Raw genomic sequence first — 27944 nt, forward strand, 5'->3', positions numbered from 1 at the left:
AGCCCTTGTAAATCTTTTTCCCAAAACCTTCTTTTCAATACCCTTTTCTTTCTCTAATACTTTCCCTTAAAGAGTTGTTAGAGTTTAAAGAGTTATAAGTAAGCTATTCCAATTCGTTAGGTAGCCAAAGCCGTGTTGGCTTGCAAGACAAGCCAAAAATACAAAAAACTTTTTTATTTCCCTTTTTTGTCATTTTATACATTTTCTTCTTTTTGTGTTTATTGATTTATGGGTCCCACCTCATGAGGATGACAACCCAACAAATCTCCCCCTCCGACTCATGATGAGGTCTTCTTCATACTTAAACCCACCAAGCCTATACAAAAATCAAACTTGTTCTTGAGTAAACATTTAGTCATCATATATGAACCATTCATTTCTATATGGATATTCTATAGTTATAATTGCTTCTCAAGAGCATCTCTAATCCAATGATACCTGACATCAATGTGCTTGGACTTGAAATAAAAATTTGGATTCTTAACTAAGTGGATAACACTTTGAGTATCACAAAGAACAACATATTCATCTTGTTGTATACCCAATTCTTTAAAGAATTGCTTCATCCATAAAATTCCTTGCAAATTTCGGTTGTTGCAATGTATTCAACTTCTGTAGTGGATAAAGCAACACATTTCTGTATTTTGGATTGCCATGACATTGCTCCCCTATAAAAGTAAGTAAAAATCCTAATGTGGACTTTCTAGAGTTATTGTCCCCTGCCATGTTTGCATCAATACAGCATTCCAATACCATTTTACTATTACAAAAACATAAACACAAGTCAGAAGTGCCATTGTGATACCTAAAAATCCATGTAACTGTTTTCTAATGCTCTTTTTACCATTACAAAAACATAAACACAAGTCAGAAGTGCCATTGTGATACCTAAAAATCCATGTAACTGCTTTCTAATGCTCTTTGCTTAGATTAATAGGAAATATGCTATCTACACCAACTACATATGCAATGTTAGGCCTAGTACAAACCATAGCACACATTAAACTTCCTATGACTGAAGAGTATGGCACATTCATCATTTCTTATTTTTCTTTCTCATTTGAAGGACTTTGTTTAAGAATCAACTTGGAGTGACTTATAAGTGGAGTGATAACTAACTTGGCTTTATCTATGTTGAATCTTTCCAATACTTTCTCAATGTACCTTTCTTAAGATAGCCATAGCCTTTTAGCTTTCCTATCACGAGAGATTTGAATTCTTAATATTTGTTGTATCGAACCCAAGTCTTTCATAGCAAAACATATCATCAACATAGAGCAATAGAATAATAAAATCATCATTAGAAAATTTTTTAATGAATACACAATGATCTGTAGTTGTTTTCTTGTACCCATTATCCACCATGAAAGACTCAAATTTCTTGTACCATTGCCTATGTACTTGTTTTAACCCATACAAGCTCTTTCTTAGTTTACAAACTATGTGTTATTTTTCCTTGACTTCAAACCCTTTTGGTTGCCCCATATAGATGTGTTCTTCCAAATAACCATGAAGAAATGTAGTTTTAACATCAAGCAACTCAACCTTTAAATTCATACTTGCTTCTAGGCCCAACAATACTCTGATTGATGACATATTCACAACTAGAGAAAAAATTTCATTAAAATCAATGCCCTTTTTTCTAATCAAAATCTTTCACAACCAACCTTGCTTTATACCTTAATTGTGAGCCTTTTTATTCTATTTTCAACCTAAATACCCATTTATTCTTAAATGCCTTTTTGCCTTTTAGTAAATATACTAAGTCATAAGTGCAGTTTTTATACAATGAATATAATTCTTTTTGCATAGCTTCCAACCAATTTTCTTTTTCTTTATTTCCTATAGCTTCCTCATAATATTGTGGTTCACCTATATCATTGAGCATAACATAACCATGAGGATAGTATTTCTTTGATGACACCCATTCCCTAGTAGACCTTCTCAGTTGTGGTTCTTCTTCTTGAATTTGAAGTTGCTCTTATGGTACTTGAGGAGCTTCTATGGGTTGCTCCCCCTCTTCTTTATGATCATTATCACTTAAGTTTCCAATTGAAGTGCTATCATCATTAACCGTATTGTATTGCAAATCTTCTTATTTTCACTATGCACAACAGAGGAAGGAATTAGATCCAAATCAGCAAAGCTTTCAAACTTTGATTATGACTTTGTATTGTTCTCAAGTTAAACTATTTGATATTCAAGAAAGATCACATCTCTATTTCTTATTAACTTCCAGTTGGATCCTGTAACCTGTACCCAAAATTTTCATTTGCATAACAAAAAAAAAAAAAATGCATTGCTTGGACTTTCCATCAAGCTTGGACCTTTCAGCTTTGGGAATATGCATAAATGCATTGCAACCAAACACCCATAAATGGTCATATGAGACATTTCTCCCCGTCCATACCTTTTCTAGCACATCTCCATCCAAAACAATTAAAGGAGACAAGTTAATTAAGTAACAAGCAATATGCATTGCCTCTCCCCAAAAAGATTTTGGTAATTTAGCATGTGAAAACATATACCTAACTCTTTTCTTAATGATGCGGTTCATCCATTTATTCACACCATCATGTTGTGGAGTATTTGGAATTGACTATTTATGTTGAATACCATGGTTTTTGCAATATTCCTCAAATGGACCAATGTACACTTCCATTGTCTGTACGGATGTATTTGAAGAATTTCTCTGTTTCTCTTTTAACTCTAGCATGAAAATGTTTGAATATCTCCAAGACTTCATTTTTATATTTCATGGTATATGGCTATACTTTTTTAGATCCATCATCAATGAATGTAACAAAATAAGAGGCACCGACAAGAAACTTGATTTTTATGTCACATACATTGGAATGAACCAATTCTAAAACATTTTGTTTTTTATGAGGGTTTCTTTGAAAAGAAATTCTATGTTGTTTACTAGCAAAGCAATGAACACATGAATCTAAATGTGTATTTTAGCTCGGGAGGAGTTATTTCTTGGCAAGAACTTGAAGTCCTTTCTCACTTACGTGACTAAGCCACTTATGCCATAGGTTGGAGGAGTCTTTTTCTATAAAATTCAGTTTCTCTTTGCATAACTAAACATTCATTTTGTAAAGAGTACAACATATTCATCCCTTTTGCAACTACAAGAAATCATTTGGTGAGCTTTCATTTTCCTTCACCAAAATTATTGTTATAGCCTTATTTATCTAATTTTCCTACAAAAATTAAGTTGAAGCGAAGATCTGGTACATGTCTCACATATTTGAGAACCAATTTATAATCAACATCGGTCTTTATTTGTACATCACCTAACCACACAATTTTTTATGTATCAATATTACCCATTCTTACAACACCAAAATTACCTGATTTGTAAATAACAAAGAATTTCTTGTGTGGAGTAGCATGGTATGAAGCATTGGTGTCAATAATCCAATTTATGTCTTGGAATGTAAGGCTAAAATAAGATTCTTCACATCTTGCAAAAATCATAACCTCACCATCTAAAACAACTGCAGTCGTCTCATTTCCTTATTTTCACATTTTTCTTTTTTTTTTTTTGTCACTTCTTATCTTTTTGCAATCTCTTGAAGTGTCTTGGCTTATTGCAATAATGGAAAGTGATATCCTTTCTTGACTTGGATTTACCTTTGGACTTGTCACGGTTGTATGGACCTCGGCTTTGACTTCTACCCCGACTTTGTGTAAGAAGTGCATCTAATTTGCTAGTGTCCAATTATTTCCTTCTTATTTTCTTATTGAACAAACCGCATGTGGCTTTTCCTTTAGGTGCAGAGTTGCTAAGAGACACCACAAGTGTCTTCCAACTTTCCGATAATAAACTCAGTAGTAATAAGGTTTGGAGTTCATCAACACCATTTTCATTGAAGCCAATTGATTTACAACATCTTGCATTTGGTTCAAGTGTTCGGTAATGGACGAACCCTCCTTGTACTTTAAATTTATGAGTTTTCTTATTAAGAAAGCCTTATTACCGATGGTTTTCTTCTCATACAACTCTTTCAACTTGTTCCAAATCAGAAATTGAAATTACATTTGCCACAAGATGATAAATACTATCATCCAACCATTGTCGAATGCTTGCAATGGTTTTCAAGTCAATAATTTCCCATTGGTCACTTGACATATCCTTGGGCTTTCCTTGCCACAAGATGATTCCTATGTTTTTCTTTGTACAAGTCAAAGAATTTTAACAACAAATAGCAAGCATGCAGTAATGAAATAAACGATCAACCACAAAACAAGAAACAGTAGTAGATACCGAGATTTATGTGAAAAACCCCTCAATGTGAGGGTAAAAACCACGAGACTGGAATCCAAATCATCCATTATCAAAAATGAAAATGGGATACGATGTTTTTCTATCTAGTCACAACTAGATGATGAACATCAAAAAGGCTCTTAGATTCCAACAATAAATCATCAACAAAATGAATAGTAAACAAGATGTTTCTCACCAAGAGTGGAAGCACAACAAGAAAGTAGGAAGAGATGCTGAAAAATGGATTCGTCTTCTTTGTTTCCATCCTTGTAAATCTTCTTCTTCCCAAAACTTTTTTCTCAAGGCTCTTTTCTTTCTTTAATTTTTTCCTTAGAGAGCTATTGGGGTTTAGAGAGTCGTAAGTGAACTGTTCCAATTTGTTAGGTAACCGACTTATTGGCTTGTAAGACAAGCAAAAAATAAAAAGGTATTTTTTTATTTCTTTTTTTTGTCATTTTACACATTTTTCTTCTTTTTGTGTTTATTGAGTTGTGGGTCCCACTCCATAAGGATGACAACCCAACAACATAGGCTTAGAAGGCTAGCTGTTAGTTTGATATTCATTCTAGGACCCAAATTGCGACTTCATAACCTCATTAACAATATATATTACAAGATATATAACAAATATTACAAGTTAGAACAACTTGGTAGGGGTGCAAGTTGGGTGGGTTGGGTCGGGTTTATGGTCAACACAGGCTCGACCCTAAAATTTGGACTTAAGGCCCGAGCCCAATATATATATATATATGAACGCAAAATGTACATATATATACATATGTATGTATTAATGTGTATCGGACTACCTGAGGGCTAAGCTTGGGCCCAACCCAAAAATCTTGGCTATAAAAAGGTAACCCCCGCTCAAAGTAAGGGATTCAAATTTTTTACTTTCTAACACTTTGTTACTCTGCTCTGACCAGCATTGTCTTCAACTACTCGGCCCAACCACCCACCATTCTTGACTAACTTGAGCATCGGAGTACCTACCCGGGGAATAACTCCTTGGGCCTTTGACTAGTTTCTTGTTTCAGTTCTTGGAGCGCGACTTCATCTTTCCACCTCGGCTTTGCCAGTTGGTAGGATTATCTGACTATGGCCTTGATTCGGGACACCTCGGATCGAACAACATCAAATTGGCACCGTTTGTGGGAATCACACAAAAAGCCATTCCAAACCCTCTTTCCGTGCAATCAAGAAAGATGCCAGGAAACACATCCGATTGCTCCACAAGCCAATCCCCATCTCGAGGATCCCGTTCTCACCACAGCCCTCTGCATCGCGAATCCCAACAACAACCTCAACCATAGACCACAATCGGCCTTGCCCAGTTCCAAGTGATGCAACAAAAGGTCGATTAGATCCTGGCGATGATGTAGACACTAGGATCTATAGTGCAACCTACTCAGACTATTCCCCCTCCTTCCCCGATGCTTACCACGGCCGATCCTCGCCCCGAGGACCCCAAAAAGCACAGTCAAACAAGGATAGGGTACGGTCTAACCAAGAAAGGCAACAACCGTCAAGAAAATCAGACTCTTCAACCCGATCCTGTGAATGCGATGACCTTAACAAAATACACAGATCTACCCGAGTACTAGCCAAAGAAAGGCTTGGCAAATGGGCATTGCATCAGTTGGTCCGAGTCTAGTTCAGTCAAGACTGTCCAACAGTTCACAAGAAAGAAAAGGTCATGCCCATAATACCAAACAACAGGGATGCGGAGATTAGGGAACTCAGACAGCGCCTGACCGAGTTGGAGCATAGCCAAGTTGGTAGAAGTGCGACTCCTCCCTTCTAGCTAGCTAGTGACCTCTGTAGTTTGAAAAGTATGACAGAGCCATGGACCCCAACGATCACACTGAAGGATTCAAGGCTTTGATGATGCTGCACGGCTCGTCCGAAGGCTTGATGTGCAAGGCTTTCATTACGACCCTCAAGGGAGTTGCTCGAACATGGTAATCATCCATTTCCCCGCGTTCCATCTCCTCTTGGGATCAATTGGAGAGCCAGTTCCTGGTACACAGTTCATGGTCAGCCAGAGACATTGGAAAACTTCGGCAAGTCTCATGCAAGTGCGGCAGAGGAAGGGAGAGTTCCTTACAGAGTACTTGGTGAGGTTTAATGCCGAGGCCCTACAAGTCCGAGACCTTAAGCAATCGGTGGCAGTCACATCCGTCATGCAGGGCCTGCGTTCCTCCCCTTTCAACTTCTCATTATCAAAGAACCCTCTTAGACCGTGGCTGCGCTGAAGATTCATGCATAAAAGTACATCAACGCTGAAGAAGAACAAGCACAACTATCAACACACGATTTTTGCTTGGTTCGTCACCTGAACGTCCAACTCATCCTGAACCACCAATCAGACCCTTCTGATCCTTCCAAAACACCCAAAAACCTAAAAACCTCAACTTTCAGCCCTAAAGCCCCTAGATCCACCGTCAAACCTACCCGATACCTATCCGATGGCCCCGATGGCCCCCCACTTATGCCTCAACCATTAGATCAGACACAACCATTAGGCCCAAAACCTCCCAAAACACCTACCCATGAAATTTGAACTCAAGTTTCCTCCTTTCACTCGTCCATCAAACAAATATTCCATTTTGACCCTTCTCACTCCCACAACCCATATCCACTTGATCCGAACACATCTAAACCAATCAAACCTTTCCAATCACCTCAGATTGCCTAAGAACCCTACCCAGTGAAAGTTTGCTCAAAACTGCCTTTGTTTGCCCCTTCATCGCACAAAAATTCCATTTTGAGCCCTCAAATCAATCGAATCGAGCCCTTTGTAGATCTATCCAATCTGTACCTCGTTGGGCCAATCTGACCCCACCAATCAACTTAGAATGTCTGAAAACCCCATCCTATAATATATTAGCCAAAAATACCCTTATTTACCCTTTCATTCAAAAAGATTCCATTTTGGCTAATCTTGTTAGCCCATATACGCAAACCCACCCTCTGTGGTCAGACCCATCTCAACCCTCCATGTTTGACCCAAAATCTCAGCCATCCATCAGAACTCCGGTTTGAGCATCCGTCGAACCGGTTTGACCAGATTTATTCGAAATTACAAAAATGCCCCTAAGATTCTCAAAAAATACGAAATTGACCCTGCCTCCCATATAAATTCAAGGATTCGACTGTTCACTCTCCCTTCGAACGAAGAAACCAGCGGCGGTAGCCCTTTCAGCTCCGGCGTTTCCTCTCCCCTCTCTAGTAGCCTCCTCTCCCATTCACTCCCTCGGTCCCTCTCTCTCATTCTCTCTCTCCAACGAGATAAATCAAGTGAGAACCTCTGTTCATCGTCTTCAACCTCTCGACAGAGGCGGTGAATCAGTGGCGATTCCCTCCCCTCCGGCCTTTCTCCTCTTCCATTTCGTCATCCTCTGCGCTCCTCTCTCTTGCTCCTCAATCCCCTATTCTTTTTAATGTATCTCCACCACTGAACCACCGATCACCATTGGTCACTACTGTCGACTGAAGAAATCAGACTACGGTACCCCCTGTTGCATCATTTGAATTTCGGCCAACATCTCAACTCAGGTAAATCCCGTTTTATTTGCGATTCTTCTTTCTTTCTTTCTTTCTTTTTTTATTATTGTATTTGCTCTCTGCTGGTTTTGGGGATGACAATGAAGCTCTACAGAGTCATCCACTGCATCATCCCTTACCAGCGACAAATGTGGTGATAGAAGGAGTTACCGCATGGATCGTCTCCTAAATATCTTGTGGATGGATCAGCTCTTTAATTATTTTGTTTGATTTAACTTTCTCTGTCGCTGATGTCTTTCATTGATAAATTTCTTCAATAACGAAGCATTCGTTTGTTAGGCAGTAAGCTCCTAATTTCCGTTTTCTTTCTTTTTTTTAATTCCTTATATTCAAGACAATGTTAAATTCATTGCTCGATTAGTTCAGTTGAGGTTTGACCTATGCAGGCTATTATTTTTTATTTTTTTAACTTCATATTACCTGAGTTCGGACTGAACAAACGTTGAATCGGGTCTCTAGAGTTCAAGACCGAAGACCCTCTTTCCCTTTATTTTATTCTTCAATATCTTTGATGCCGAAGTTGGAGAAGACGACCGGCCCGATCTTTCCCGCAAAGATTTCTTGTTATAGTAAGTAAAATTTTGATTTAGCATGAGATTGTGTGAGATTTTGGGTGGCTTACATTCTTGAAGGCATGACATGATGATGTGATAATGGGATACTTTTACATGCTAAAAATTTCAGGTTGCACACTGTTTTTGGAATCTAATATTCGATGAGTTTGAATGGCTATAGTAGTGGGTCCATGTGAGAATGTCATTTGCTTTGTGTGGATTGTCAACTCAATATGACGAATTTGATCTTTTGTGGAAGCACACCCTTGCCGAATTTTTTTTTTTTTTTTTTTTTTTTTTTCTGATGTTGGGATTTCCTTTGGACCCCAACATGTGAAAATGTTGATTCTAAAAGCTTCTCTAGTGCTGAAATTTCTGATTTTGGGGTTTCCTTTGGGTCCCAACATGTGAAAAGATTGATTTTAAAAGCTTTCATAATGCTGGATTTTTTCTGATTTTGGGATTTCCTTTGAACCCCAACATGTGAAAATGTTGATTCTAAAAGCTTTTCTAGTGCTGAAATTTCTGATTTTGGGGTTTGATTTTAAAAGATTTCATAGTGCTGAAATTTCTGATTTTGGGATTTCCTTTGCATGTGAAAAGATTGATTTTAAAAGCTTTCTTAGTGTTGAAATTTCTGATTTTGGGACTTCCCTTTGGACTCCAATATGTGAAAAGATTGATTTTTAAAAGCAAACATAATGCTGAAATTTCTGATTTTGGGACTTCCCTTTGGACTCCAATATGTGAAAAGATTGATTTTGAAAGCATCCTCATTGCTGAAATCTCTAAGTTTTAGGGACTCTTTTGGTCTCAAGAAAATGATAGTTTGGAAAGCCTTTTCATTGTTCAAATTTCTGGATTTCTGGGTTCTTTTAGTGCCAAGTGTATGAAACATGTTGATTTTAAAAACATCTATATTGCAGAAGATTTTGGGTTTTGGGTTCTTGTTGATCCAAATGTTTGAAGATTATTTAGTTTAAAGGTGTGCACTTTGCTGAAATTTCTGGGTTTAGGGGTTTTTCTTTGATACAAATGTGTAAGGAATGCATACTTTCAAAACCATTTTCATTGTTGAAATTTTTGTCTTTTTGAGTTCATTTGGATTCAAATATTTAAAAAATTCTGGGTTTGGAAGTGTGTTCTATGCTGAAATTTCTAGGTTTTGGATACTCTTTGGCTCCAATGTTTAAGTAGTGCATGATTCTAGAAGCATTCTCATGATGAAATGGGACGTTCTATGTGGTTTTTAAACTCATTTGTGATAGATATTTGTGGTCTAGACTTGTTCTAAATGCTGAAATGGTATGCTTCATGGAGAGTTTTGGAAGGTTGAGGTTATGATAAGCATGATGGTATTTGGTGAGAGGCTTGCAATGAGAAATTACTGTTCATGATGATAAATGATGGAAATTTTGCCTTGGGAAATTTGCCTATGCTGAAATGAGTATTCTCATATGCTTTTGTTGGAATTAATGCTTGAAGTAAATAAACTTTGGAGATGGGATTTTTTTTTGTGATGAAATAAGCTACACATGTTAAATGAATCCAAGAATGTTGAACAATGCATACAATTTGGGGGTTAGGATGAGAGTTGTGGGGTCTTTTAGCGCTTTAGGTTGATAGGTGAGTAGTGTAATTAGATGTTCTTAGGGTAATTATGAATAAAATGCAAGCAAATTGGGTATCATGTTTTGTGAGGTGAAAAAAAAATCAGCTTTAGGATAGAAGTTTAATCTCTCTTTTTCTCATTAATAAGTAATAAAAGAAAAGACTTGGGCTAATTCAGTTTTGGTGAGTGTCTAGGGTTATCATGAATAAAATGCAAGCAAATTGAGTATCATGTTTTGTGAGGTGAAAAAAAAATCAGCTTTAGGATAGAAGTTTAATCTCTTTTTCTCATTAATAAGTAATAAAAGAAAAGACTTGGGCTAATTCAGTTTTGGTGAGTGTCTTTTTGAAACCCTTGATTCTTGAACTTGTTTATTTTGGAGACATGAAAGAGATTTCAGCATTGTTCTTTTGAAGTTTGTTCACTTGGAATGCTGAAATTTGAGTGAGTTTCTAGCTTCTTGGGTAGGTTTAGCTCTCTTGAACTTGATTAAGTCGTAAACTTTCTCATGGTGAATATGTTTAGGAAATGTTTCAGCTTTATTTCTTTCAGGACAAACATGATCGTATGTGAAATGGGGAGAGAAGTTAAAATCATTCAAGAAGAATATCTTTTAATTCATAAAGAGATTTTGAAAACCCACTTAGATTAAATAACTTGGGCTTTGTAGGAAGTTTAATAAAGAATTTCTTAAGATGAAATGTATTAATGATTTAAGATAAAAAAAGAGAAAAAACTAAAAAGGTGTATAAAAAAATAGAGAATCAAGTCAAAATAAAAAGCAAATATTAATGTTTAGTATAAGAAAATAAAATGGGGGATTTGTATCTAATAATTTCACATTCCAAATAAGTATACTCTCCTAGATTGGAAGTTCAAGGCACAATTGGTTAGGTCATCTATCATTTCTCTCTAAGGATTTGTTTCCTAAGAACCACTCAAATACTCTTAGTATAACTTTTAAGAACCAAAAAAAAAATCAGTTGTACTTATTAATGTGTAAAACTCAACCCAACTCAGCTCAACTAAGCCTTGTCCCAATTATATGGATGGTTGTTAAATCTTGTTCCACCCAAGGTTTTTAATACCGACTCGGAGAATGAACCGGTTAGGGGTCCGGTTCTCGGGTTGAATGGTTGGAATGTTTTGACAAAAAAATAAAAAAATTTAAAACATAAAAAATAAAAAACGGTCAAAACTGTTTGAACGGTTCAAACGGTTAACCTCCCGGGTGAGTGGTTCTGACCAAAATCAACGGTTTTGGGGAAAATGGAACCAGTCACCTGATTGGTTCTTGGTTTGTTCGGTCCAACTGTCCGGTCTGGTCCGGTTTTGAAAACCATGGTTCTACCATTCCACTCTTTTGCCTGTCCAATCAATTTCCTTGTAGGCCCCCAAGCTCTTTTACGAGTCTAACAACCAAGACATGTGCCCAACCACACTAAGTTTTATCAATCCATAAAAAGAAAATATACAAACAAATATATAAAGCTGCAATTCACATCTAGATGAACCGATCTTTGAATATAAAGAAATCTAATTTTATCCCAATGACCAATATAATTTTTGAGAAGAACAAGAAATTTGTATTTGAAATAATAAAAGATGTAGATAAGTTGATGTACGGATTGCACAGAATGTGGATAAAGGTACCCACCTAAACTAAAACTATAAAATTAAGGTGCTATCACCATACAAAAGGACCTCATCAATCACTGATTTGGCAAGCATATTGGCCTTGGCACCAAGTTCTCTTGGAATCCAGCTAGTATGGGTATTAATCATGTCCAATAATTCTCTAATTTCATCAAGGTAGTGTTCCTTGTCCCTACTTGGATTGCTTGGCAGCCCACTTATTGGAACCACATAATTGCAATTTTAGAGTACACCATGAATTACTTAGTAAGAGATATGAAGCTGTTTATCCATACATACTCCACAAAAACAAAGTCCTGCTTCTATGGAGTTGGCATTTCTTCCTAAATACACCACAATGAAAGTTCGCCAGATCCTTTTTATGTATCAATGCACAACTCACAAGTGTTGGTTTGCCCACATAAATCTACCCAAACAAAAAGAACACTCTAGGTGGAATCGACAAAAGCTAGTCTTCTCTCAAGGAAAGGATTTGCATCAGTGTCAGATGTGATGGCCAAATTAAAGTGGAAAATGTTCCAGTGGATGTAAGAGACCAAATGCAATGATCAGGGAGAGGGGGAGAATTAAAGACAACACTGAGGCTAGTCTAACAGCTGAAGATATGGCTAGAAATCTGTTACCTGTTCCTATACAATTCACTCTTTCATAGTAATGATTAGTCTAGTAACTTACTTGTAATCAATTTCAGTTGCTCAAACATATTTTAATTATGTAGTATTGCTTCCTTTTAGATCTATTAGTGGTCTAGAAGAATAGCAATCTAAATAGATAATGTTAAAATACTCAATGATCAGAATTGTAACTGATTGCTGGAGATTTCATCTATTAGTGGTGTAGAAGAATAGCAATCTAAATAGATAATGTTAAAATACTCAATGATCAGAATTGTAACTGATTGCTGGAGATTGCAATTTCCTATGCAATCTTTAGCTATTGTATCTTAATCTCTTTGTTATTAATGAAAGATTGTTACTGATAAAAAAAAATACTCAATGATCAGAAAGAAGTTGGTCCACATGATACTAACCATTTTTCCAAAATATTTAAATTCAACAGAGTTTCCAAAATTTCAGGGTTCTCCTATTTTAAGCCTATCCAAAACCACATTCCATCCATTTCCTTCCAAATTAAATAGGATTTAAGAGAAATGATGTCGAAGGAAATTTGGATAAAGATGAAAGAGGACATATTCAGATCATTAGGAAGAAAATGGCAAACTACAAAATTTATCAAAAAAAAATGGCAAACTACAAAAAAAGCTTAGCTTTTTATCTTTAATATTTCTTCAGTTTTTTTTTTTTTTAATTTCTGCCTAATATTTTTTAGTTTTGGTCAATATGCGAAATACTAAAATAGAGGTCAAAACCAAGGTCCAGACTAGGATGGAACCGACTAGTATCATTGGAGTATTCTATTTATTTATCGAAATACAAGACTGACTGGCATCTGATAAAACCTATTAAGTATTACTTGGATTAAGAACTTGTGAACCAAAAAAAGAGGGAAAAAAAGAAAAAGGACCACCAAACGGTAACATTCTCAAAGAGAATTTTGAGGTTCAACCAATCCATATAATAGAGATGAAGATCCAATTGCCTTTGAATTACAGAATAACTGAATAAAACGGAGAAAAACATAATAACAGTTGAAGAACAAGAATATAGGAAATCTAAGGACAATAGTATGATCAAAGAATAGAAACCTCGTCCACCACAGTGTGAACACTATAAATGCAAAACATATATTACTACAAAAGCAATTTCTTGCTGAACTTTAGAGATCGAAAGATCTATTTAGTTCGTTTTGATAGTCTCCAGAGTTTCTGAAACCCTGTTTTTTCATGAGATCTTCAAGTGGAACACCAGAATTCAATCAAAGAATAAAGAGAACATAAATGTCAAGTGCCAAAGGAAATTAAAAAAAGAGAGAATCAAATTAGAAGAGAAAAACCAGGATTAGGGTTTACTCACCACTGATGCGGGAGGGGGAAGGTACAGCGGTTGCAGTAATTCTTGCGGGATGAAATAAGATAGATGAATCCCGTCGCGAATAGAGATCTCTCACTTATCAAAGGAGTAAATGATATGGTACAATCGCATCAGGATAAAACCGTAGGACATTTCATGGTTTACACCACGACCGTTGATCTCTTTCAGCCCCAACAATGTCGCATTACCTATTATCAGTTTGGCCCACCCCAAAGTGCTAAACTCAAAGATGATCAGATGGTTGAGACAGTTATTGTAAAATAGGCCAGAGCTGTCAATGGGTTGGGTCTGGTTCAAGATAGCGTGTAGATTGTACAATTTCCAAAACCATAATATCTACATGAATCGGTTTATAAAATACTAGCAGAAAGGGCACAGGTTACGCACGTGTATCAAATATATATATATATATATATATATATATATATATATATATATATATATATATTACTAAAAATTATTAATGTGAAAGATAATTTCTTAAAATAAAATCCATAAGAAAAGTCACAATGTGAGAAAATATATTTTTTCACAATCCTTGCGTATAAAGATTATTACAACTGAATAATTGATTATATGGTAATTATTTTAATCAATAATTATCAATAATATACAAAAAAACAAAATTTAGAGAATGGATAATCACTTTTGTTAATTGGGTAAGCATTATTTGTCTTTTATTTTTTCTTTCTCGTAGAGTTTTCTTTTTATAGATATAAAGGTAAAAATAGGGTCAGTCATATATACTATCAAAGATAAGGTGTGATACATTAACTGGTTTGAACTTAGTATGCATTGGAGGTTGAGCCTTTTGTCTTTAACAAAAGCGGTTTTATGCTTTGAGGTAGTATAGAAATGATTATATATATATATTCACATTTGATACATGTGCGTAGCCCGTGTCCTTTGTACAATCTACACGCTATCTTGAACCAGACCCGGCTCATTGACAGCTCTGGTCCATTTTACAGTAACTCTCTCGACCATCTGATCTTCTTTAAGTTTAGCACTTTGGGGTGGGCCAAACTGATAATAGGTAATGGGATGTTGTTGGGGCTGAAAGAGATCAACGGTCATGGTGTAAACCATGAAATGTCCTACGGTTTTATTCTGATGCAGTTGTACCATATTATTTATTCTTTTGATAAGTGAGAGATCTTCTCTATTTGTGACGGGATTCATCTGTCTTATTTCATCCTGGAAGAATTACTGCAACCGCTGTACTTTTTATTCCAATTCTCTCCCTCCTGTGTTTGATGCTGGATCGTTGTTAGTTGTAAGGTGAGTGGTGAGTAAACCCTAATCCTGGGAAGTTATATGTTTTTTTCTCTTGTTCTTCGATTCTCCTTTTTTTTTTTCTAATTTCCTTTGACACTTGAAATTTATGTTCTCTTTATTCTTTGATTGAATTCTGGTGTTCCACTTGAAGATCTCATGAAAAAACAGGGTTTCAGAAACTCTGGAGACTATCAAAACAAATTAAATAGATCTTTCGGTCTCTAAAGTTCAGCATGCAGTTGCTTTTGTAGTAATATATGTTTTGAATTTATACTGTTCACACTGCGGTGGACGAGGTTTCTATTCTTTGATCATACTATTGTCCTTAGGTTTCCTATATTCTTGTTTTTCAATTGTTATTATGTTTTTCTCCATTTTATTCAGTTATCCTGTAATTCAAAGGAATTTGGGTCTTCATCTCTATTATACGGATTGGTTGGACCTCAAAATTGTCTTTGAGAATGTTATCGTTTGGTGGCTCTTTTTCTTTTTGTAGTTTGCCTTTTTTTTTTTTTTTTGATAAATTTTGTAGTTTGCCATTTTCTTCCTAATGATCTGAATATGTCCTGTTTCATCTTTATTCAAATTTCCTTTGACATTATTTCTCTTAAATCCTATCTATTTTGGAAGGAAATAGATGAAATGCGGTTTGGATAGGCTTGAAACAGGAGAACCCTGAAATTTTGGAAACTATTGAATTTAAATATTTTGGAAAATTGGTTAGTATCACGTAGACCAACTTCTTTCTGATCATTGAGTATTTTAACATTATCTATTTAGATTGCTATTCTTCTACACCACTAATAGATCTAAAAGGAAGCAATGCTACATAACTAAGATATGTTTGAGCAACTGAAATTGATTACAAGTTAGTTACTAGACTAATCGTTACTATGAATGAATTAATTGTATAGAAAGGGATATTTTTGCAATGGCCTTAGAAAAAGGAACTACTGACATTTTGCTATTCTCCCATGTGAATCATTCCTTGAGGGTCCCATGGCTTCCCTGAATTTTTGGCAGGGATAGGCTTCAGCTTGATGTCGAGAGGGAACCATGACCTGTTGGGATTGGTTGGCTATTTTATAGAGCAGATGCAACTATGGATTTGGTGTTCAACTGGCTAATAGTGGATGCCAATTCCATAGAAGCAGGACTTTGTTTTTGCAGAGTTTGTATGGATAAACAACTCCATATCTCTTACTAAGTAATTCATGGTGTACTCTAAAATTGCAATTATGTGGTGCCAATAGGTGGGCAGCCAAGCAATCCAGGTTGGGACAGGAAACACTGCCTTGATGAAATTTGAGAATTAATGGACATGATTAATACCCATACTAGCTGGATTCCAAGAGAACTTGGTGCCAAGGCCAATATGCTTGCCAAATCAATGATTGATGAGGTCCTTTTGTATGGTGACAGCACCTTGATTATATAGTTTTAGTTTAGATGGGGCTACCTTTATCCACATTCTGTGCAATCCATACATCAACTTATCTACATCTTTTATTATTTCTAATACAAATTTGTTATTCTTCTCAAAAATTATATTGGTCTCTGGGATCAAATTGGATTTCTTTATTTTCAAAGGTACGATTCACCTAGATGTGAATTGCAGCTTTATATATTTATTTGTATATTTTCTTTTTAGGGACTGATAAAACTTAGTATGGTTGGGTACATGTCTTGGTTGTTAGACTCATAAAAAAGGTTGAGGGCCTACAAGGAAATTGATTGGACAGGCAAAAGAGTGGAATGGTGGAACATGCTTTAACAAACATCCATATAGTTGGGACAAGGCTTACTTGAGCTGAGCTGGGTTGAATTTTACACATTAATAAGTTCAACTGATTTTTTTTTTGGGTTCTTAAAAGTTATACAAAGAGTGTTTGAGTGGTTCTCAGGAAACAAACCGTTAGAGAGAAATGATAGAAGACCTCAATTGTGCCCTCAATAAATTTGCTTTTATTATAATGACTGATTGACTAACTAATGAAACTAGTAGATTTAGTTGCCTTAGAAACAGTCACTTGGTCTAACATGTAGTGATGTAGTATCTATCTGCCACGATTTCTCTCCCAAGCATCCTCCTGGTGGTCAAATCGTAAAAAACACAGGAATCAAGAAGAAAAGATACACAATAATTTAAGGATTTTTTAATGCTAATGATGAGAGGAGATTAATAGGAAGTTTTGGAGATGGGGCACAGTTATTGGATTAGACCAAGAGGGAGAGAGAATACTCCTTGACCAGCAATGGTGGACAATGAAACAGCTAATTTCACTTTTTCTTTACTTGATAATAAATTTTATGAAGATAAAATGCTAGACTTTACTTTTTGAGGGCTTTGCCAGTTAGTAGTAGATAGCTGAATATTGATGTTGGCTTACAATTTACATTTTGAGGAATTTGCTTCATGAACTTGAAGCATTTGTATTTGGCCTTGGTAATATTGTTTAACTTGTAAAATAGTAATAATCTAATTAAAAATATTTGACTTGTTATTTGCTTACACCTTGCAATATTCATTTCTTTTTGTGGTAGTTTGTTTACAAGTACTATGCCCTAGATAGAAATTCCTTGGGGAAATGTTAGAGGAAAGCTGTAGGGAACTAGGAGAGATGCGATTGTTGCAGGTTCTGTGACAAGTTATGTTTAGAGTAATGAGCCATATATTGCTGATTTTTTGTAGAAACCCATGTTCGGGTCAATCCCTTTCCCACCCTAATTTTTATGAGATCTTCAGCAGAATGGTATTGTTAACAAAAGAGAAAACAGAATAATAAGCTCCACTTTGGCATAGTTTGTTCTTATCCTTTCTATTTTGGGGATAACTTAAATGATACAATTCTATGATTAATTTTTTCCTCTTATATTTTCTAGAATTTTATGAAGTAAATGACTTGCATAATTTTTTCTATAGGTGAAGACTATAAATAACACCATGGAGTTGGCAGACAGGGCAGTAGGGTTTCTGTTATCTGTTATCAGCTTATCTATATTCACTTATTATACATTTTGGGTCATCATCCTGGTTAGTTCCCCAATTTCCGTTCTATTTAGGTTATGTATTTTAACCATATTCCTATTTGTAATTTTCTTTGGTTCTATTATTTTGCAGCCCTTTGTAGACGGTGATCATTTTATCCACAAGTACTTTCTCCCTCAAGAATATGCTATATTGATACCCGTGGTTGCTGGTGTGGCACTTCTCTGCTTCTTATGTGCCTTTATTGGACTTGTGATGCTTAAATCGAAAAAGAAGAAGGCTTGAGGAATTTACAATTTCCTTCCTCGTTAACTAACATGAGCCTGGATTATTTATTTCTGGTTGGTTGTATACATATCGTAGCTGCTTTGAAGTGATAACAGATTACACATTTTATATTCTTCGTCAATTATTGACACCCTGCTATTTCTGTTCCTTTGAGACATTAAATCTTAAATTTGCCCTTGTGGTTTTTGATACTTTAGCTTGTTGCCTTGTTGGTGCATGAATTGGATATGATTGCAATTTGTGAAGTTGTTCTTGTAAAGAGGAAAATCTTTCACCCAATTCTACTTCTTAAGTGGCATTCGGGAAACATTCTAATGGATATCTGATGTTCCAGGAACAGAAAACATTTCTTTTCTGCTCCCAGAACAGTAGAAACATTTCTTGTTATGCCGAATATTGTTGTAACTTTAGGCAACACCCATAAGCTGGATCATATGATGTCCTTGGTCCTCAATGGAGCTGCTTCCCAATTAAAATCGAAATTTGCATACTTATTTGAACTACCTTTCTCCATAAACTTTACTTTTCCCCATTTCTCTATGACCACTTACTGAGGAGAGCTTGATTCATCTTTTCTAGGGAGCGAATGCCAATGCCACCCAGCCTTTTCAGTTGGCAAACTTTGGACCATGCCACAAAGATGATACTTTGAATTTCAACCTTGGAGGTGAAACTCAAATTCATTATCCAATCTTTTTGTTGATGATCTCATTGACGCAAGAAGCCAAGCCAAAACTTATCACCGAAGTGACACAGGTTGGTCTAATTCGTAATTAACAGCTTTATATCCTCCACATTTAGGTTCTACTTTTTCTCTTGATCCTCCATTTTTTTTTTCAGTTTGCAAGCTGATGATACTTCTGGTCCGTTCCAATATTCTAGATCATGCTTCAATGGGAGGAAGCGGAACCATGATCTGTTCATCTACAATAGATTTGATAAGCACTGTGGATCGAAAGGAATACTTCAGTTATTCCACTCAAGTTTTGTATTTGATCCTCATCTACGTGATGATGTGGTGCTAGCAACTTAGCAAGGGATAGAAGAGTTGTTCCAGCAACCTGCCCTGCTTGGGTTAGTAGCAAGGGATAGAAGAGTTGATCCCCACTGGCTATTGATTCTATACGATTATATTTATAAACCCTAAAACGCCCATATTTATTTGGGAGAATGACTTCAGCCCACAGTTGGGGTAGGTGTCAGCTTGGAATTGATGTCAATACACAGGTGGATATTAGTGTTTAGGGTGGGGGTGTTTGACATTTTGAATTGTTATAGGTCTACAATGGAATTCAGAATTCTGCAATCCATTGCAGTGCATTTTTCTGTATTTATTTTGGTGAAAATACTGGAATGTAAGGGTTCTTGGGTGGAGATTTCACCCAATGATGGATTTCATGTCAAAAGTTAAAACAGACTCTAAACTAAACCAGGAAGGGTAAGGGATACGATTGGAGCTGTTAATGGGTTTGGTTTATTAGAAAGAGCCAAACCGAAAACCAAGTGGGTGTTTGGCACTGGTGCGTTTCACAAGCAATTCGTTTTTGCTGATGTGGCATGAATCACACATCAGCAAATAAATGGAACCGGTACGAGTGGTTGGCACCGTGTTTTTCTGAGAAACAGTCAAAACATTTTTGCCTCGGCATTCCCAATTTCACCTTTTAATTCGAAACACCTTTTTGACGTTTCTTGAATCGACAATTCTCATGACACTTTTTTTAGCCTCCAATGCATCCCATTGCAGACGGTCACCGGAAGGGATTTCTTCTTGCTCTTGCCTTCATCGAGCAGTGCCCAGTGTTCTTGCAAGGTAAATGACGATCTCTGTTAGCGGATGAACCCCTGTTAAAGTGTTTTCTAGCTTTTTGTTAATAAAATATTGCTTTACAAAACTAGTTTATTCAGTAATTAAGTACCAAGGGTTAGGTTTTTTGGGTTAATAGGCATGCACCTCTTAGTATGAACTTTCGGCCCACCTATGTAAACATATATGTCAATTGGAACTCATGTGCAAAATAGTTTGTATGTATTAGCAGAATTATGTTTTATTTTTTGTGAATTATTTGAGTGCTACACTATCCCATGTTAAATCTAAGGATGTTACTTATTTAGAATTCTTAAAAATTTTTTAAGTTTTTTAAACCTTTTTTTTTTTTATTTTCTATTCTTTAAACTATTAATATAGTTATTTATTTGAAATTTTGTTTATATTTAATGTGGATTTTTGACCCATGTCCAAGTTATTTTTAATAAAATAATGTCTTTTGAATAAACTTTTTCCATGTATCTATAATTGAATGAGGTTTTTTTTTTCTAATTTTCCATGCCGTAAAATTATGTTTTATTTACTTCAAACTTTTTAATCCCACCTCTTTATTTGTAATTTTAATGTTTGTGGAAGTATTCATGCAAATAGAAGTATTTTTTTTTATGTGCTTATTGCAAAAGGTTTATGCTTGTTCCTTTTAGTATTATTTTAATAAAATACCTTTTTATTTATTTATTTTAAGCTATTTTTATGTATCTTTAAATCTAGCTTGTTTCTAATTTTCTATGATTTAATTCATATTTAATTAAATTTATGTTTTATTCTCACAACTTTTTTAAACATTGCCATTTATTTGCAAATATTTATTAAATTATTTATTCAGATTCTGAGTTATGTTATATATATATATATATATATATATATATATATATATATATATATATATATATATGCCGTTGGATTATAATAAATTATGCATATTTATTCAGTAAATTTGTATGTATTAAATCATGCCTTTTTTCTAATTTTCTATGCCTTAAATCTATGCTGTTGGATTAGAATAATAGCGTGCATCATATGCACATGCATTGCATGAAGTCATGTTAGAGACAAGAAATCGCTATGGAGAAACACCATACTGCCAAATACATTTATGGGGAAAACGTTTTTTCTTGATGATGTGGCATGAAACAGAACCAAATGCATTTTTCTGTGAAACGATCATAGAACATTTTTCAACCGTTAGGTGATTCTTTGAGAAACGAATCCCTAATGAAACACACCGGTGCCAAACACCATCCAAACTAACCAATTATGTCAGTTCTGGTTATGAGTTTTGTGTCTCAATTTTCATAGAACATTTTTCAACCGTTAGGTGATTCTTTGAGAAACGAATCCCTAATGAAACACACCGGTGCCAAACACCATCCAAACTAACCAATTATGTCAGTTCTGGTTATGAGTTTTGTGTCTCAATTTTAATTTGTTGGAACCTGTTTTTGCTGTTCAGAACCAGTTAAGTCCTGAACCGATTATGTAATTAATATGTAAAGGTCTATTTTTTTTTTGTAATTTTTGTTATATTTTATATTTAAAAGGATGAAATCATAGGCAGAACAAGATAACTTTGCTTAAAGACACTTGTTTTATCAATATATAAACCAGTTTATTATTTACTGTCATTTTCATTAACATTATATTTATCAAAAATGGAAATTCCAAGTAATATTTAAAATCTAATCGGATCCTGATTAATAACTGATTTGGATTTAGGTCTATTTTATAGCACTCCGGATCTGTTACCTACAAGCAATTCCCACATCACCACCCACAGAATACCACCACTGTCTGTTGCAAACATCTCTCCATGAATGACAGAGGCTCCCATGCGCTGCCGTAATTGTCCCAATTGGTTCAGGATTGGTCCCATTGACAGATCTACGCAGGATCTCTTCATGTCCTTAATGACAACTCCGAGGGACTAATCAACCCCTTGTTTGATGAAGCTGGTCAGAAATTCCCATGGCAAGACACAGACAGGGAGCATTTAGTAAATAGATTGGATTTTGGATTGTATTTCTTTTAAAAGAAACTGTAACATGAATAAGGCTCCATTTGGGAAGAATGCGAATACAAATGATGTAGAATGCATTTTAAGAGGCTCCATTTGGGAAGAGTGCAAATACAAGTATATAGAGTGCATTTTGGTCCATACAAATGCAAAGTTGATTTAATTTTGCAGTAATAGATTGGAATGGATATAAACACAAATTCTTAGATTTCAATCTACCTTTTTTTTTACATTGACCAACTTTATATCCATTTTTTTGATGCAAACTTTGCTCTCATTTTAGGTGCAAACATGCCTTGAAATTTGTGAAAGCTGTCACTTTTTGGTTCATAAATGCGTTCTTACCAGAAACCAAATGTATACTGTACAAATACAAGGTTTTACACTCCACGTATTTGTATTGCACACTTCCCAAACTGAGCCAAATAATATACCCCTGTCAGGGCAAATTTGCTGACTGCCGGTTCGTTCAACATTGAAAATTGTTTAAACTTGAGAATAAGATATGCCAACTATCTATTGATATATAATCTACAGATTACTATTTAAGAATTTATCGATTAGGGTCTGGTTATAGTCTATAGAAATCACAGGAGAAGGGAACTGAAGTAAGCAAAATGAAACAGGCCTTCTTATCAAAAAGTTGACAGCTGAGCAGCAAATTTAGGCTGCGTTTGGAAACGGTGTAAATGCAATGAATCAATGATCCTGTTCAGGTGCATGCAATTGAGGACCAGGTTTTCACTTTATTTTGCACTCTTCTCGTCTGGCAACTAGTGATGCAAAACATGAGTGCTTCTGTCAATGGAAGAAGGGCGTGAATTTACTTTATTAAGATCAAAATAGTTTTTTACCATAGGCTGCGTTTGGAAGAGGTGTAAAACGTCATCAGTGTAAAATATATTGATTATATGACCATTGTATTTTGAAATCGATGTAAAAAGTTGTTTAAGTTTTGCATCGATAAAATCAATGTAGTTTTTACATCGACTATCGATGTAAAACATTAAATGTGATGAGGTTTTACATCTACCATCGACATAAAACTATACTCCATCCAAACACATGCAAAACTGAAACTGGAGTGTAGTTTTACGTCGATAATGGTTACACTTTTTTACTAAATACGTACAAAAATGAACCGATGTAAATTTTACATCGGTTCTTGATTTACATCGCATCCAACTACAGCCTTAACATCGAAGTAAGCCGACATTTTAACATCATTTCCAAATGCATGCAAATCAGGACTGGGGTACAATAATGTACCAAACTGGCATATACACCCTTTCCAAACACAGCCTAAAGGAATTGCATGTTTAGATTTAAAACAATCATACAAGCAAACAGTCTTATTTTATTTTTATTTTCAATTATGCTTGGGGGCACTGTTTTCAAAACCGGACCAGACCGGAAAACCGGTCACCAATCACTTGACCGGTTCCGTTTTCCTCCAAAACCGTTGATTTTGGTCGGCAAATCACGACTGGCCAGTAAACCTTCGAACCGTTCAAACGGTTTTGACTATTTTCTAATTTTTTAATTTTTTTTTTAATTTTTTTGTCAGAACACACTGGCTGTTTGGGTTAAACGGTCAGACCGTTCAAACCGGTAACCGGACCCCTGACCGGTTCGAGCCGGTTCGTTTTTAAAAACCATGCTTGTGGGGGAGTGAAAGCATGCTTATAAGAAGAAGAATGGGAAAAGCAAACTTGCACGGCAACTGTGTTTGACGTGCTTGCAAGGGAGTTTTGGCAAATCAAATAGGGCCATGTAAATTAGAATTCGTAACTGGTGCAATAGGTTCCTGGCTAACGTGCCACCTAGTGAGTTATTCCTTGATTCCTTGCTCATCTCATCTGTACACAATTATCTACAGTTCTACTCAACCTTCTACACTCTACAGGGCATACAATTGATGTTTATGTTATTTTTTATTTCTCTTTCTATCACACTTGATTAGTAAATCACTTGGGCTTCTCACAACAAATTCAAAAGCAGGCTGGTTATGGGGTTTTGGGAATGAAGTATGGAGACAAAGCAAACATGCAGACGCCCGCAGGTCATGGGCCTCCAAATGTGTCTGATAAAAGAAAACTAAACAATGACATCTTGAATGTGTCTGCAAGCACAACAAAAAAAGATTTTGCAGAGAGGCCTCCAAATTGTATTCCTGCACCTCAATTTCAGTTACACGGAGTTCTTACATCTTTTAACTTTCACATGCCCAAAACAAGAATCTGTCTTCTACAAGGGAGTGCTTTACAGTTACTACCTGGTATGTTTGTTTCTCATTTGCTGTTACTTGCAGATCTTGAATTCCTTATACTTCGAAGAGATCATTTTTCTAGATGACGATGATTTACAAGGGAAACTTGTTTCAAAATTTTATTTTCTTAGGGAATCTTAATCAAGTTGGCAGTTTTGCTCTCAGGTTTTCAATTGTGTATTTGACCATCTTGTATATAAGAAAAAAAAGTAGTATTTTACCTTTCTCTGGCTGTTTCAAGGATAAACACAATGTTGTCTACCAATGATCACTCTCCCCATCAAAAGCTGCAAAATAAGAGGTAGATACCATTTTCAATTTTAATATTTTGACTTTTAATGGGTTCATATTCATACTGAAAAACTATTTAGACAAATGTTTGAAAATGTGGAGGCGTTTCACTACCTAAAGGCATGAGGAATAATTCAGAATGCAAGAGGCGTCAGCCTCCCCAATAAAAGGAGGCGTAAGCCTTCTTAAGAGTAGGGGGGATCTCATTTTTTTTTTCTTTTTTTTTAATAAAATTCTTTTATATTGAAAAGAATAAAGATGCATAACAATAGTTCAAGGGGGGGTCTTGTCGAAGCGAAGGCGGGCAGCCGAAGGGGCAGGGGGCAAACCATTTTCTTTCCCCTTATCTTTTCTTCCCTTCTCTTTCTTTTTCTCTTTTTTTCTTCTCTTTCATTTCCTTTTCTTTCCCTTTCTTTTCTTTTCTTTTCCTTTCCTTTCATTTTTTTCTTTTTTCTTTTTTCTTCCTGTATTTCATATCAGGTGTGCATGAGGCACAAGAGGCATACGCCTCTAGCACGCCTCATGAAAAAAAGCGCAACAGGCGTACGTCTCTTGCACTTGAAGCGTACACCTCAGAGGTATCAGGGCGTTTTGGGAGCACCTCGCCTGGAGGCACATCTCTAGGCGTATGCCTCCCAGCCTTTTAAAACACTGATTTAGACCATGTCTTGAAATCTAGGCTGATGCAATTCCTGTTTGTATTGGCATATGTTAGATTATTTAGATGATAAAATTCTACAAAAAGAAAAAAACGATACAAGATATTTCATCCTATGTGGTTATTAAGTGATCCACCAAAGAAAAGAAAGAATATCTAATGGACCTGGAAGTCATAGTTATATTAGCAACCAAATGGTTAGCAAGGCCATAATAGAAGGTTTTGTTTCAAAATTTCAACAATGTTACAGAACAAGATAAAGTATAGTGTGAAAATGAGGGCTTCACAGTAAAAGGAACAGAGCAGAATCTCGGATCATCAACTAAACCCTAATTGTCAGAGAAAAAACATATAATGTTCTAATAAATTTCTGCTTTTCTTAATTCTAACCAAAGACCTTGGTCGATCCATTTGAACATATAAACTACACAATTAATAGAAAGCAAAGATTTGGCGGAGAGCACAAAGTGGTAAATTTGATCTACATAAAAGATATTATGGTGGAAATTGGTAGTATTGTTTCTTAACTTCGGTTCCTAGGGATTCTCACAAAGAAAAATTTTGGTACTAGTTCTCCCAGTGTGGGAAGTTGGTAGCATTGTTGTTAGTGATTATTGAAAATAAGAAAAAAAAATCAAACCTGGGGTAGATTCTAGTATAACTTTTCTGCATGATATTGTTTTCAATGGGAATGGTTGTTTTGAAATTTCTGTTCTTCTGGATGATTCATATTCCTCTTTCACCATTAAAAATAAAGAAAAGAATAATGTAAAAGCACATTGGTCCGTAATGAAAGTATTTTCTGTTGCATTTTTTTATTACACCAATTTGTGCATAAAAAAATATTAGAGAATCCTGTTGTCATTTTCAAAAACGAAAACAACATAATCCAAGAATCATCTTTTACATCAATACAAATGCAATGCATTGATTTTTTTTTTTCCAGTTCGGATCTGTAAATGTTCAACGTTGGCTTCACACCTAGATGCTCCTCTAAGTATATAACCTTGAAATTAACATTGAAACTTGAAAGTTCAAACATCCATTTGTCTGATCTTCAACATTGAAACTTGAAAATTCAAACATCCATTTGTCTCTGCTCAACAACAACCGATCGACTCTTGGCCGATTCCAGGCAATTTCACAGAGAACCCGAATGATTGTACGCTTGAAACAAACAATAGAGGAAAGAAAAGAACGGTGTGAAAAGGGGGAAGGAGAGAATGATGAGAAGAAGAACACACACCAGCAACGTCAAATGCTTTCAAGTCCATGAGTTGTCAAAAGCGGCAGCAGTGATAGCCTGAGAGAATTCCTGGAAGTTAATACGGCCATCGCCATTAGTATCGGCCTCCTTAATCATTCCTGTCAATTCCGTTGCCGTAAGGGCATGACCAAGCTTGGCCATGGAATGGGCCAATTCTGCCGCTGTAATGTATCCATTGCCATCACGGTCAAACATCCGGAATAGCTGCCGGAGTTGCTCTTCAGTGTACGGAGATTTCGTAGTGAGGAGCTCCGGCGACACCAAGGCGACGAATTCAGAGAATTCAACAAAACCATTGTTGTTCATATCAGCCCTCTGGATTAGAGCGTCGAGCTGTTCCTGACTCGGTTTGAGTCCAAGTGATCTCAATAATGACCCAAGCTCAAGCTGGGTTAGGCTGCCATCATTGTTCCGATCAAATGATCGGAAGATCTCCCTCAGTTCTGCAATCTGCTCATCATCGAGTTTCAACGGTTCGTCACCGCTCATTTTGACACTGTATCTTCCTATAAATCCAATCAATCCTCTATCTCCCTCAGAATCCCTACTTTCAAACTGCAATTATACGAAAATCCGGCTCCTACTTTCCATCGGATTCACAAGCTTGTATTCACCTTTTTCTCCGTGCGTCTTTATTTCCCGTCAACCGATTCCGAGTTCTCTTCTCTAACTACCAAAATTGAACGCTTTTACAAGATCGTGATCAAATCTTTGTTTCCTGTGATCGATCACCAAACCATTTCTCTCAATCCCTAAGAACTTACATAGAAGAACTTCGAATTCATCTATTGATCCTTTCCTTTCTTGCCTTCCTCTGCTTCTGGGATCAAAATCTATCTTCCTGGGTTTCGACCTTCATGGATCCGGAGCTCATCTCTCCCCGCGGATTCTCCTATCAAGGACGAAGAAGAAAACTAGAATCCGTGTGAAATGCCCTCGTCAACCAAAACACGCGTAGAATTTGTTTAATTATTATTTTTAATTTATCTCTTGCACCATTAATGGAGACGGTCGGCCTTTAGGTCGCTCGTCAACAACAAGAACAACTTGCTGCTACTTGATTCTTCATCACCCAAAACCTAACCCTAACCCTAATGACTAATCCCGTCTATCCTCCAAGCACCGAAATCGGCGGGAGATCCGTGACAGTTCTTCTTTCCTCTCTGGAGGACTTCGTCAACAGCTTTTTGAAAATTCACATAAGCCTTATGATAAAATGCAAAGCGCTGCATGATCTCTGTGCGGTCCTCTTCTTCTTTGACCGAACGATGACCTGGGTCCCACGCATTTGAGCATCTGACGCTTTATCAAAGCGTGAATTTGGCTGTGAAAGCACCATATGCACAACGCTTGTGATAAAAAAACCTGTGGGGCAGTAGAGACTTGAGGGTTGAGACGAATCCGGATTTCTT

At 36.0% G+C, this 27944-nt stretch overlaps 2 protein-coding genes across 7 annotated transcripts; one reads left to right on the forward strand and one right to left on the reverse strand.

The window, feature by feature from the left end:
* The first annotated feature begins 7436 nt into the window (after window positions 1–7436).
* LOC148880922 (dolichol-phosphate mannose synthase subunit 2-like) lies at window positions 7437–19618 on the forward strand. Of its 6 annotated transcripts, XR_016104674.1 has the most exons (7): window positions 7438–7828; window positions 7932–8119; window positions 8224–8406; window positions 17852–17962; window positions 18050–18258; window positions 18785–18961; window positions 19046–19618. XR_016104674.1 is itself a non-coding variant. In XM_088963011.1 (5 exons), exons 4-5 carry the CDS (start codon window positions 17873–17875, stop codon window positions 18200–18202), a joined length of 243 nt encoding a protein of 80 aa, XP_088819137.1. In that variant the 5' UTR covers window positions 7437–7828; window positions 7932–8119; window positions 8297–8406; window positions 17852–17872; the 3' UTR covers window positions 18203–18396. The 6 variants fall into 6 exon arrangements, 5 of the variants coding, with proteins under 5 accessions (XP_088819137.1, XP_088819139.1, XP_088819138.1 ...); XM_088963011.1 differs by lacking the exons at window positions 18785–18961; window positions 19046–19618 and having other exon boundaries at window positions 7437–7828; window positions 8297–8406; window positions 18050–18396; XM_088963009.1 differs by lacking the exons at window positions 18785–18961; window positions 19046–19618 and having other exon boundaries at window positions 18050–18396.
* A 6668-nt stretch (window positions 19619–26286) lies between these two features.
* On the reverse strand, window positions 26287–27702 carry LOC148880923 (putative calcium-binding protein CML18). Its single transcript, XM_088963006.1, has one exon. The coding sequence runs from the start codon at window positions 27019–27021 to the stop codon at window positions 26530–26532; it is 492 nt and encodes a 163-aa protein (XP_088819132.1). The 5' UTR covers window positions 27022–27702; the 3' UTR covers window positions 26287–26529.
* Window positions 27703–27944: the final 242 nt, after the last annotated feature.

Source organism: Nelumbo lutea, chromosome 1, assembly GCF_056320005.1.
Source record: "Nelumbo lutea isolate HS-2025 chromosome 1, American lotus-T2T, whole genome shotgun sequence".
Classification (NCBI taxonomy): Eukaryota; Viridiplantae; Streptophyta; class Magnoliopsida; order Proteales; family Nelumbonaceae; genus Nelumbo; species Nelumbo lutea.